Here is a 14,039-nt window from a genome sequence, read left to right as displayed (position 1 = left end):
TCAATATAAGTTTAAACGAAAAATAATCATGTTTTTACATTAATTTGGTAATGGCACAATAAAATCCATTTTAAGCATATAAACAAATCAAAGATGTAAACTGCGTAAACAGAATGTAAAGAGTGAACTTTCTTTCGAAATCTCCTCTCCCAAAGCAAGCATCAAGCTGACCTCTAAATGTGTAATAAGTTGTAGATCCAATTCTATGGTTTTGGGCCTTTTGGGTGTATGATCACTATTCACTATAACATCTGACCAAGTAAATATTAACAATCTTCAACAAAAAAATAAGTAAATATTAACAAAACTATCATGTTTATACTACTATTCATTTGAATAAATTTCTTGAGTCAAGCATAGACAAATGAATGTTTATTTCCCATTTTTTCTATTGTGCACTGTGACAGTGAAGGGAAGTTGAAAAATCTCTCGACTTTTTTTTAGTACAATCACATATTAATGTATAAATGCTTTAGATGTGAGTGTATATAACAAAAAATAGTGAATGAACTTCAAATTTTCCTATTTGCTTTTCAAAATAGTTTAAATACATAATGGGGATAAGCTTTTAAATTTTATCTCAGTTTCCATTGAAGGAATTAATGGCTGAGGCCACATTGCATAAAACAATGTAGAGGGACCATAAATTTGTCTTCTATACTTGGTTCCTAATCCGACAAAATTCAAACAATGCCCTCACTAGTATATCATATGTCCTTTGTTTAGAAGTCTTCTTTCGAGATTGTTATCTTAATTTATGGGATTTTACCAAAATCACTTGTATTATTCCACCTCGATAATTTACACTATGTATTTTTAAGTCTTTATTAGTGTTGTTGCGTCTTATTAAGTTTTAGATCTTACGGGAGAAACATGTACAAACTGCCTCAAAAGTCTTCTTGTTTTTTATCTTTTTTGTTCTTTGGGACATTTACGGCTTTTGGTGTACCTTCTCGCTTATATATGCACCTTCTTTCGTTTTTCATTGGTATATTTAGTTGACCAAACTAAAAAAGGTTTGCATTCAGGATGACATCTTCTTGTTTATTTAGTTCATATATGTAATGGCCATACAAACTATGTAACAAAATAGAAGAGAAAAAAATGTTGATTACGACAAACATTTATTTAAATGAAAGATATTATCTAGAAGTCCTTTCTGATCCAGGATATGGTCATTTTCTATTTCAAGGCTCTACATTGAGATCTATTACAAAAAAATATGGAACTCTAATCACCCATTTATTAAATTTGTTCATTAACTCTCTTCCTCGTTATCTCATAAATCTTAACGAGAGAATCACCACTTCCACTGGCTGACTTGCCTTAATGTCACTGTCCACATTTTGACCACTTTCAGTCATAGCCCTTGACTCCATATTCATTAGAACCCTACCTACCATTCACAACCTTTAATTTAGATCATCAATGTGAGAAGTTACTCCTAATATATTACCTGTGTTTATATCTCAAGAGATGCTAGGTTTACAACTAAAAGTATGTAAATAATGTCCAGATCTTATGTGACAGTCTTGAGAATAAGGAGTAGCATTAAACACCACAATCTCAATTCTCATCTTCAAGAATGCAACCTAGATCTGGAGACTATTTACATACTTTTAATTGTAAATCTATCATTTCTCTATTTTAAAAACGTCAAAATATTCAAAACTCTACTCTTCAGAATGTGTTACTCTTTCTCTCTCCCAACACAACACTTCAACTCTCTCTTTCTCTCTCTCTCCAACAAATTGCAATTACCGGCTTCAACTGGTTCTAAATAAGTTAATACTTTTAGTAATCCAATTGAAACTAACAGTTGAAAAAATTGTTTAGTATTTCTGAACGATGTACATGGACCATTTACTTGTCATCTATACTTGGTTCCTAATCGGACAAAATATAAGTAAAGTCCTCAGTGGTATATAATTTTTCCTTTGTTCGCATGTCTTGTTTCTGAATTTTTTTTAAAAAAATCTCTTTTCGAGACTGTTATCCTAATGTATGGGAATTTACCAAAACCATTTGCATTATCCTAGGTAGATAATTTACATGTAAGTTTTTATAATCAATTATAAACTAATAGTTGAAAAAATTGCTTAGCATTTGTGAAATATTTACTTGATATGTAATGGTTGGAAATCTTAGAAATGTATAGATATTTTTTACATCTTTAAACTGTTAAATATAATGTGTCAGACGGAATATCAACATTCAGTTTATCTTTTGTAGAAGTTGTAACTTTTTCATAGTTTCTTCTACAGACGGATTTGATCCACTTGGCCAAAGCGGACACATCTTATTTCAAAATTAGAGAAGTGACGGTTTTCTCCTCATTCGTATAAGATTGAGGCTGGAAGAAGTTTATAGTCTGAGGCACCACTTTTCTTCATTAAAAAAATATCTCCAGATTCTTTGTAAATTTTGTGTTCAATAATATTAGTTTTAATTATAATAATGTGGGTAAAACAATGATTTGGTTTACTTTAATCTAGAACGTCCCTCGTTTAAAACAATGAGCTCTAGCCTCTAGGTGCAGTTTTCTTAAGTTTAATCTCCACAAAATCTTTAGGTTAGTACTTGTGAAATGACTAAATACCCTCAAATCATAATAGAATCTGTTGGAAATTAGGTAGAAGAATGATATAAAGTTATTAAATGTATAAAGCTACATGTTTTGACACTTAGCTAGCTAGTTAGCTTTTATGCAATAAAGAAACCTAAACTAGGAAAGGGTGGGTTTTTAGGTAAACCCTAACTGATGAGAAAGGCCACTTTTGCATAGTGGGTTTTAAAGTATAGGAAAGTAATCACAAAGGCCATCTATTATGGGAATAAACAAACTCATATGTCTATTTCATCTATAAGTATTGGCCTTTAACTTTTTTTTTTTTTTTTTTTGTTAAGAGGTTTTAGTCATATTAATTAATTAAAGTGTTATTACAGTACAAGGGAATTAAAAAGAAAGGAATTCTATGCCAAGATTCTGATTTATTCTTTTTCCTCGCACGTTTTGCCAACTTATCTGCTGAACGATTGAATTTTCTGTTGATGTAGTTAAACTTCACTCTATGTATCCGGCTTTTAATATCCATAATTTTGTTGATGTGAACTCTAGATTGCCACCGTATCTCCCCTTTGGAATTCTGTAAATGTTTAATAATGTTTATATTATCGCTTTCAATGATGATGTCTTGATAGTTGCATTCAACTGCCCAGATAAGGGCATTAAGGATTGCAATCACTTCTCCTTCTTCACTATTTCTGGTTCTGGATATATCTGTGTGAGCTTCTATGAAATTTGATTTCGAGTCGTGGATGATTAGACTCATACCTGTAACTTCATTAACATTAATAAAAGATGCATCGACATTAATTTTTAGTCCGGGAAAAACCGGAGGGTTCCATCCAGTATGTACGGGATTGGTTTTGTTACTATGAATATTTGTTTTTTTGGGAAAGTTGTGAATCATTTTAATGATGTGGGTAAGATCAGTGATTTCATGCTGGAAGCAATGATCACATCTGGTTTTCCAAATAATCCAGAGAATAGTGGATAAAAGGGTGTGGTCCGCTGGTTCCTTGTGTAGAAAGTCGTGTTCCCACGAGAAGATCCAATCTACTACATTCGTAATATTAACGGAGATAATATTGAAGTAGAACCAAATGTTTTTAGCTAGGGGACAGTGAAGGAGAGCATGTTCTATATTCTCAACCTCGTTACAATTAGGGCATATAAGGTTATTATCGATGAATTTACCGATTCTCTCTCTGACCGGTAAAGCTCTAGAACAAATCTTCCAAAGAAAGATTTGAATTCTAGGAACATTCTGGATATTCCAGATGAATTTCCAGTTAGGGTATAGGTTTATAGGAGAGTTCATACTAGATATAAGGTGATTATACATGGATTTGACTGTAAACTTACCTGATTTTGTGAGAGTCCACATCCTTTGGTCATCTCCTATTGGGTATATCGGGATGGATTTAATTAGATTTTGAGTATAAGGGTCAAAAGTAAGATTAAGAGAACCTTCATCCCATCTAGAGTTACAGATTAACTGGTCCACTTTCGTTAAGGTACTGTCTCTGGGAGATATTTGAGATGGAAGGGTTTCTGGGATCCAGTGATCAAACCATATATTGATCTGTGAGCCATTATGGACTTCCCAAAAAATTAAGTCTTCGATCTGATATAATTGTTTACGGATAGTCTTCCATAGCCAAGAGTGGTAGGCTTTCACTGGGCCTGGGTGTTCTTTGTGAGGGAAATATTTCGCTTTAAGGAATTGAACCCACAACGCTTTACGTTCCGCCTTGAGCCTCCAGGCTAGTTTACTGAGCATAGCTACATTATCTAGCTCCGTTTGGTGGATCCCTAGCCCTCCCAATGCTTTGGGAAGGCAAATGGAGGACCAAGGTTTCGTACAGATACCCCTAGACTTACCCCACCAGAACGACTTTTGAAGAGTCGTAATGCCTTTGCATATGCCTTTAGGAATGGCAAAGCATTGCATTTGGTATCGGGGTACGGCTGCAGCTATTGTCGAGATAACAATAGTGCGCCCAGCTTGAGAAAGGAATGAATAATTCCATTTCTCGAGTTTATTTTTAATCTGCTGAAGTAAATCCTGGAAGGCAGATTTCTTATTCTTTCCTATAAATAAATACGCCCCTAGGTATTTATCTGAAGTGGAAGCATTCTTAACTTTAAAAGTGCGCATAATCATGCGTTTGAACTTAGGATGAGAGTTTTTTGAATAGAAGATGTTAGATTTCTTATAATTAATCATCTGGCCTGAAGATTCACAGAAAATATTGGGACAATTTAAATATATTCACAAGAAAAACAGAGTTAATGAACTCATCTTCAAATTGTATATTAATTTGAGCACGAAGTAAAAGTCGTACATTTTCACATGGACTGCCTAACGTAATAGTGCTATATCCAGGAAAAAAAAAATCTCCCTCGATCATTTTGACTACAAAATTACAGGTACTTCACGTTGAATGTATAGAAAAGACTGCATTTGAAACGAAACTGAGGTGATTTTCAATTCCAGTCAACAACATTTAAAAATTAAAGTTGATTAAATATGTTCAGAGATTATTGATTAAGTCTCTTGAGAGTTTTAGGCTAAAAACTTAAAGTGTCACCTAAAAGTTTTAGAGATAAATTTTTTTTCTCAGTGTCAAGCTCAACTTAGGTTTTAAGATAATGTTGCAGTATTAAATTCTAAGTTGTGGAAAGAAGAAATTCTATACATGATATGCTTCTTGAAGACTTCAATTGTCCACATCAACATTTTATACAGAGGGGTTGGGCAAAAGGCCCAATCCTTGACCCAAAACAAGAAGCAGGTCCCCTGCAGGAAAAGAATAAGGGGCAGGTCCAATGGTCAGGAGGTGAGGGTGGAATTTCCGAAACACCCTTCTTCTATTCGAAATTTACGAAACGGTCATCGAAAAATTCTCGGGAAACTCGAAAATTTCTGGAAAATAATCTGACACGCCTCCCATCAGACAGTGTACTTTCCATAAATTTACAAAATTGCCACCGAAAATTCTCGGGAAATGCGAATTTTTTTGAAAAATAGTCTGACGCACGTGACATCAAACCTTGTACTTTCCACGAATTTACAGAATTTCCATTACAAAATTTACCAACTTGCCATTTTCGTTCTTTTTTCCAGATTTATTCCTTTTTTATTTTCTCCCACACATATTTCTCTCTCCAATCTTTTTAAATTTCTCTCTCCAATCTCAACAAATTTCGTTCTTTTTTCCAGATTTATTTCTTATCTCTTTCCAATCTCAACAAATTTCTTCACTTTTGGTAGTTTTTCATTGATTTGTATAAGGAAATTTTCTTGTGTACCGGAAATTATTTAGTGTACTGGCCATTTTTTGGATATGTACTACACATTTTTGTACTGGGAATTTTCTTGTGTACCGGGAATTGTTCTGTGTGCTGGCCATTTGGTTATGTGCTAGACTTTTTTGTTCTAGGAATTTTCTTGTGTACAGTGAATTGTTCTGTTTACAGGCCATTTGGTTATGTACTAGACATTTTTGCCGTGAGAATTTTCTTGTGCACCGGGAATTGTTCTGCGTACTCGTCATTTGGTTATGTACTAGACATTTTTGTGCTGAGAATTTTCTTGTGCACCGGGAATTGTTCTGTGTACTGGTCATTTGGTTCAGTAGTGGACACTTTTGAACTAGGAATTTTCTTCTGTACGGGTATGGTTCTGTGCACTGGCCATTTGGTTATGTACTTTGATATTTTTAGACATGAAGAAGATAAAATGTGAAACAAATAAGAATGGTGAAGAAAGAAAATAAGAACATAAAACTTTTAGAGAGAGAAAGACAGAAAACTTTGATGTTTTTAAAGATTGAAAGAGATGAAGAAGATAAAATGTAAAACAAAATAAGAATGATGAACATCCAAAAATAAGAACATAAAACTTTTAGAGAGAGAGAAAGAACACAAAATTTATGTTTTTAGAGATGGAAATAGATGAAGAAGATAAAATGTGAAACAAAATAAGAATGATGAAGAAGATTTTTGGATGTATAAATACGAAGAAAGGAGTTGAAACAAAATATAATGGGCGGGATCCAAAAAAATTGGCTGAAATTTCGTCAAATAATGGCGCCATTTTTGAATTTTCAAAAAATCTGAATGTTTCTCTGACATTACGTCATGTACGGGGAATTAATTGCTTCGCTGTCATCCGTCAGATTGTCAGAAAACACGGAAATTTCTCGTGGAGGGGTAAAAGAGGGATATAAAACCCAGAAAAGTGGTGAGTTGTCCTGACAATTTGGACTGGATTCTTATTTTTATTTTGGGTTGGGGGTAATGCTTATTTACCCTTCATTTTTTGGGCCTCTCACTCATAAAGTTTGTAGATAATTAGATCATTATATTAGAGATATCTTTCCAATAGAGAATATCAATAGTTTATTTCAGAAAAAAAAATCTCAATTTAGATTTGATTTTTTTTTGTTGAATCACGGGGCCTCAAGTCTTTGACCTCTAAAGTGGAAGACTAAACTTCTTACCACTCCAACCAAATGTTGTTGGTTCCATTTAGGTTTGTTACCCAGGAGAATAACAATTTCCTTTTTGAGCTTTGCATTAGAATTGCTTTGGCATAATAATTTGTTTACCGATCGTTTTTCTTCCAAAAAATGGGCGTTCATATTCTAAATTTAGATTTCAACCTTGGCCGTATAAATTCATAAAAATGTAACAAACCCTATGTACATCGATAAATTTTTGGAGAGGAAGACTAGATAATTGTTGATTTCTAGTCCTTTTTTTACTCTGAACTTTGAAAAAGAATGTGAAACTACAGCAACCAACTAAGCAGATGTAACGCCCCAAGCCTTAGCAGTTGCCGATATTGTCCCCGCTTTAACCACCCAGGCCCAAGCCCGCACCACAAGCCCACCCAAAAGGCCTCGGTACTTACTAAGCTTGAGCTTACACATATAGCCCAGTCTCTGGACACTCTTGTGAGCAATGTGGGACTATTACAATCCCCCACCCTCAGCGAAGAGCCGTCCTCGGCTCTGATACCACTTTGTAACGCCCAAGCCTTAGCAGTTGCCGATATTGTCCCCGCTTTAACCACCCAGGCCCAAGCCCACACGGGTACGGGGTTTTGTCCTTGGCGAAGGCACCACAAGCCCACCCAAAAGGCCTCGGTACTTACTAAGCTTGAGCTTACACATATAGCCCAGTCTCTGGACACTCTTGTGAGCAATGTGGGACTATTACAGCAGATCATGAATAGTGAACTTTATACGACTGTACCACAAACTTGTTCAGCCAGAAGATGATAGAAGGAGATATGTAGTGTTTGATTAAAGTGCCAATGAACAAAAAAAACTATGATACATTGATGCATGAACACAGATATATATATTGTTAAAAAAAATATGAAAAAGGCTGAGACAAACTAATAACTTAAAAAGGTAAACTTACAAAAAAAAAACAGAAATCTAATAAAATAAGAACGGAGCTTGGGGGATTTATCATAAAATATGACACCTCATTCAAACACTTAATATTTAATACAAAAAAAAAAGGTCGCGGCTTTGGGGAATAAAGAAAATTCTCCGGGGAATAAATTCTCGAGGGAATCCAGATTTTTTTGAAAGTTCTCCGGGGAATAAAATTTTATGGGGAATACAAAATACATTTTTATAAAAGTTCTCTTCCATCTCATCTATTCTCTCTGCCACTTCATCTTCTCGCCACCTCATCATCTTCTCCGACGAAGGTCGCCGGCCGGCCAATTTTCCGGCCGGCGACCTTCAAACATAAAAAAAAAATTAAATTAAATTAAATTTTTTTTCTCTCCTCTCTCTCAATTTTTTTTTTTTTTTTTTTGTCCTTCCTCTCTCTCTCTAGAACAGATCTAGAGAGAGAGAGTAGATCTTCACGAACAGACCTAGATCTGTTCGTGAAGATCTACTCTTTCTCTCCAGATCTAGAGAGAGAGAGGAAGAAAAAAAAAATTTGAGTGAGAGGAGAGAGAAAAAAAATTTAATTTAACTTTTTTTTTTTTATGTTTGAAGGTCGCCGGCCGGCGACCTTCACCGGAAAAGATGATGAGATGGCGTGGAGATGAGGTGGTAGAGAGAGGTGATGAGATGGAGGAGAACTCCCAAAAATTAGAAGTCCCTTAGCAATAAAAAAAAAAACATAAAAGTCAAACTTATTTGACTAATTTTAAGAAAAGTCTTTATTCCCCGGAGAATTTTCTTTATTCCCCAAAGCCGCGGCAAAAAAAAAAGGTAAAAATCTCAAAGTAAACGAAAGAGGGTATCTCGTCCAAGTGTGCACCTAAACTTTTTTGAAGTTTATACCCTTATATGAAACTCCTCTTAACCAAAATAGCAAGTTTGTACGAATTACAACTATTATGTACGTTTAAAATTCTTCTTCATTTTGATACAAAAGACAAGTATTTTGATACACGTCACGTCTTAGACTTTCGAAAAATGAATTATAATTGTAAAATCGATTATGGTCCATAGTCTTTAGCCAACCCACCCAATTAAATGATCTAGTAGTCCACAATTTTATAGACTGATAATAGTTTTTATGTAAAAGTTCTACAAATATTTCCTATAATGTGCAATAGGTCCAAAATTATTTTTTTATAACAATATTGTCTTCTTATATATAGTATTAACAAAGAGACGGCATTTCAACAAAAAGAAAACAAAGAGATGGCACAAATTTCTTTTTTTCCCTAAATCAGCTCTCTCACCCCACCCCTCTCTCTCTTATAATATGTCATCGTTGTCCGACTAAATCACTCGTCTGGTGTATTGTTCGTCTATTGTCTTCTTCAAGCAATTCAGTTATCTTACTTCTCTTTTATTTAAGTTTGCGTTCTATATGAACAATTTAAGAAAATTCAACTTTCTATCTCTAAAACATATTCCATCATTCGCACTTATATTTGTTTTTGTTTTAGTTTGAAATCTTTTTGTAGTAAAGAAAAATGAATCCATTTTGAAGAGATATTTAATAATGTCGAATAAATAACAAAAGATATTTTATTTTATACTTGGTTTTCCTCTCGAAATCTCGTATTTTTTAACAACACATTGTTTTTGTTATATTCCAAAACTTTTGTTGCGAATCTTCATACTCTATAAAGAATTATCATAATACGTTATGTCATTTCTGTTTCTTTACCAATTACCACACAGTAATGACTATAAGTTCTAGAATTCAAATGTTTTCAAAAGATTATATTTCATAGCTTCATAATCCACAGTGAAGCTCATTACCTTTATGATATGTGGTTTGGCTAATGTGGCTAAATTAATGACAGATTAAGGTTTAAAATTAAAAGAAAACATACTTTTTTTTAGAATAAAAAGACATTCTGATTGAAACAAACAAAGAAATGATAATATAGAGAAATGTAGCATAACGAATCGTATAAAGAATGTTGAATTAACATACTGACGAAAAAGAAATACAAATAAAGAAGACACACTGATGAAGAAATAAATTGCTGAAAATACGACAGTATAGATCAGTGTTGCATGACAAGACGTAAGAAGAATATTAAATTTGTTGATATACCCTTTAAGAACTCATGATATCTTAAAATCATGTTAATATAATACTTATTCAATCGATAAATCTTGATATGTTTACATTTTCTTCTCACAGTTTTCAATGTCTTATAAGAACTCTTATAGCGTACACCAAAAAAATAAATTAACAACAATTATAGTTAGAAGTCCGATATTGTTTATTGGCACTACTAAGTTTTAGTCTCATATAGACGATCACGAAAGACTCACCTACCTAAGATTTTTGTACTGTCATTGCAGAATTTATTTCAAAACTTCCTCGTCACTAATTTGGTAACATAACTGATATCATATTAAATTTTGGGGTCTTTTTTGGCTGTATGTTTTCTTTGGCTCTAAAGATTTGGTTGAAATTTTCCAAAATAATTTTATAAACAAATAAATACTATTAATTTTGAAAAAAGAAAGGAAGAAAAATAAAAGGCAAGAACCAAGAAGTAGGTCGGTTTCATTGCAAATTGCAATAAACCCAATTCTTGGTTTAGGTTCGGAGTTAGGTTCGGTAAAGACTTTGAGAGGATAAGAATGACCCGACCCATAACGAGGCCATCTACCACCTCTACAAGAACTCTCTCCCAATCCTCCAAACACCTCCATCTCTCTCTCTCTCTCTCTAAAACATTTTCTCTCTCTAAAAAGCTCTGCAACTCTTTCAAACTGGCGATCGATAATCAAGACTCCAACGTTAAAGAAATCAAACCCAAGAACAGAAGAATTATGGTAATTAAAGAAACTTTGATTGAAAACAAAATGAGTCTTTCTTTTTCTTTATTTTTCACTTTCTCTCTCTAACTTTACTCTGTTTTTTTTTTGTATGATATAGGGAGCTGGAGGTCCAGAAGAAGAAAATGATGATAATAGATGGCCGCCATGGTTAAGACCTCTATTAGAAACAAGCTTCTTTGTTCAATGTAAATTTCATGCTGATTCTCACAAAAGTGAATGCAATATGTATTGTTTGGATTGTATGAATGGAGCTCTCTGTTCTCTTTGTCTTGCTTACCATAAAGATCATCGTGCCATTCAGGTATTCAATCTTCTTCTTCATCATTGTTTACTTTTGTTTTTGTTCATTTCTAGTTCACTTTTTCAACTAAAGTTATCAACATTTGTGAATTTTTTCAATTTAATCTCATTTCTGAAACTTGGGTTACCTTTATTCATCTCTCTTTTTGATGATTTGGAATTCTAATCTGAGTTTTTTTCTACCTGGGTTTTCTTTAGTTTTAGCTAAATTCTCATGATTTTGCCATTAATGTCATTTTTTCTCATTTGGGTATTCTTAAAGAGGAGCAAGATTTAATTGATTTACTTGTGTGACAGATAAGGAGGTCTTCATACCATGATGTAATTAGGGTTTCTGAAATTCAAAAGGTATTGGACATTACTGGTGTTCAAACCTATGTTATTAACAGTGCTAGGGTTGTGTTCTTGAATGAACGACCTCAACCTAGGCCTGGTAAAGGTGTTACCAACACTTGTGAAGTCTGTGAACGAAGCCTTCTTGATTCATTCAGATTCTGCTCTCTTGGTTGCAAGGTAAAACCCTCAAAATCCAATCTTTTCTCCATCATCATCATCAGCTGAAAGTTTGTGTTTTTATCATCATTATCAGTCAAATCAGAAATTTGATCAAATTACAATCAAATTTTATGGGGCTTTGCTTCATTGTCAATCGAATTTCAATGGGTTTACCTTAAATTTTGGATTAAATTGTTGATTTTGAATTTTCAGATTGTTGGAACATCAAATAACAATGGGAAGAAGAAAAGGTCAACGGGGTCTGACTCAGAAGAATCATATGGTAGTACAACTACCCATATTCATGAGAAGAACAAAATTCGAAGCTTTACTCCATCAACACCACCACCAACTGCAATAAATTACAGAACTACCAAAAGAAGAAAGGGAATTCCTCATAGAGCTCCAATGGGAGGACTTATGTTAGAATACTGAAACTATTAACTACTAGTTTCAAATTACTTATACAACAACAACAACAAACCCCCCTCACCAAATAGTAAATACCACAATGCTCCCTTTTTCTTTACTAGTTTTTCGTGTTTACCCCCTCTGTAACAACACTCGAGCTTTTTACTCCAGAAGCCGGTGTTCGGTAACGGAAAAACTGGTGTACATATGAAAAAGAAGCTTGTAATAATAAATATGATAAGGAAGAAGGGCTTGAAACCTAAGTTAGTTTGTTTGGAGGTACTCGATAGTAACTATACATAAAAATTATATGTTGTTTAGCGTGAGATAAAATGTATATATATCTGTTGGGTAGAAAATACAATGTACTGATATAGAATGCTTATAAGAGAATGAATAAAAAAGTTTATAGTATATATATGAAAAATGTGTATAACTTTATATTTTTAGTGACACATAGTGACTGGCGAATCAATCTTGATCCTACATTCAAACAATGTACACATTTATGTCTATATACATAACATTACTTATTAATTGTATAATGGGAATTGGGACCGACTGATGCAATTGGTAACTGCATGAATAAAAATTGCACCATTATTTTATCTTACATAACGGCTCTCATAAATCCACTTAATCATTTTGTATGTTTTTCTAACAAAGAAATATGTTAATTACTTATGTCCCTATTTCTTTATATCTTTAATTTCTTAGGAAGGTTGAAAATAACCCTTCTTGCTACCATTTGGCCAAATGAAGATAGACCTTTCTGCTTGGCATGTGAGTGGGGATATAATGTGAATTTAATAGGGGATATAATGTGAATTAATAATTGTGGGGAGCTATTACTAAAGCTAATAGGTATTCCAACTTGTCCACCACCCTTTGGTGTAACGGTTGGACACCCCTCTTAAGACCATGAGGTCGTGGGATCGAGTCTCGGTGGAAGCAGTTGCCATCAAGATTTATCCTATGTAATGTAGGCTATGAATAATGTAATAATTTGTCGGGCTTTAGGCCTCTTCGTTCTCGGGCTTTAGGCCTTTTTCAGTCTCAGTTTAAAGTAGGCGGTTATCGTGCTCATTACATCTCTATGATGCATCAATGCCTTGTAACGACTAACGTAAACCGTAGTCGAATTCTCAAAAAAAAAAAAAAAAAAAAAAAAAAAAAAAAAAAAATAGGTATTCCAACTTACCCCGTGATAGTGGAAGCCGCCGTCATTGACCACGTATCTTGAGGACTAAAATGAAAAGTGGTTGTGGTAAGTACAGAATATTTTCTTCATGTTTTAATGATTATGTCCTAATGTTTCAACGTTGGTTAGGCATTTACCCCATTCAAAGGGAGTACCATGTTTGGTTCCTAATTCAAATCTTGGGGTTTCTCCTCTCTAGCACCCAATTTTGTATCCCATGATTGAGTAAAGGACCCTTTAGAGCCCCTTGACTTGTCATTCACAAGATCATTGCGTTTCTGTCCGAGAGGTCCCGGATTTGGGACGGGTAGCATAGTTTACCAACAAAAGTTTTTTACTTCGATAATGATCTCGTTGGAATCGGTGTCGATTTTTTACTTCACTATGTACATCTATATGGGACGCTTTCTTAATAATTCATGCGGATAAGTAATGAAACTGACAAAAATTGAAGTAACACTTAATAGTCTGAGTTACTTCTAATTACAAAAGTTCTCTACAACCATTTGGTTAATCGTCAACTTAACTGAACCTGCAAAGATTTAAGTAACACGTATGGTCTTAATTACTTGGAGAAGTTCTCTGTAACTAATAGTCAATTTAACTGGTTGCCTTTAGTCGTTGCCTTGTATCGTTATTGTACGGAGATATGCACAAAATGCTAGAAAAATACATCATAGATAACATAAGCATAAAATAAAGAGTTAATTCCTATATGGCCCCCTACTTTGTGACCAACTTCCTTTATGGCCCCCTTTTTTTCGTAAAT

At 33.8% G+C, this 14,039-nt stretch overlaps 1 protein-coding gene across 1 annotated transcript; it reads left to right on the top strand.

The window, feature by feature from the left end:
• Window positions 1-10,538: 10,538 nt before the first annotated feature.
• On the top strand, window positions 10,539-12,496 carry LOC147536695 (uncharacterized). Its single transcript, XM_086643701.1, has 4 exons — window positions 10,539-10,857; window positions 10,961-11,164; window positions 11,461-11,676; window positions 11,872-12,496. Exons 1-4 carry the CDS (start codon window positions 10,663-10,665, stop codon window positions 12,091-12,093), a joined length of 837 nt encoding a protein of 278 aa, XP_086499827.1. The 5' UTR covers window positions 10,539-10,662; the 3' UTR covers window positions 12,094-12,496.
• The last annotated feature ends 1,543 nt before the right edge of the window (window positions 12,497-14,039 follow it).

This window comes from Eschscholzia californica, unplaced genomic scaffold, assembly GCF_041429995.1.
Source record: "Eschscholzia californica isolate CP2 unplaced genomic scaffold, dmEscCali1.0.p SCAF_5, whole genome shotgun sequence".
NCBI classification, from domain to species: Eukaryota; Viridiplantae; Streptophyta; class Magnoliopsida; order Ranunculales; family Papaveraceae; genus Eschscholzia; species Eschscholzia californica.
This window is presented reverse-complemented; position numbering and strand designations above follow the sequence as displayed.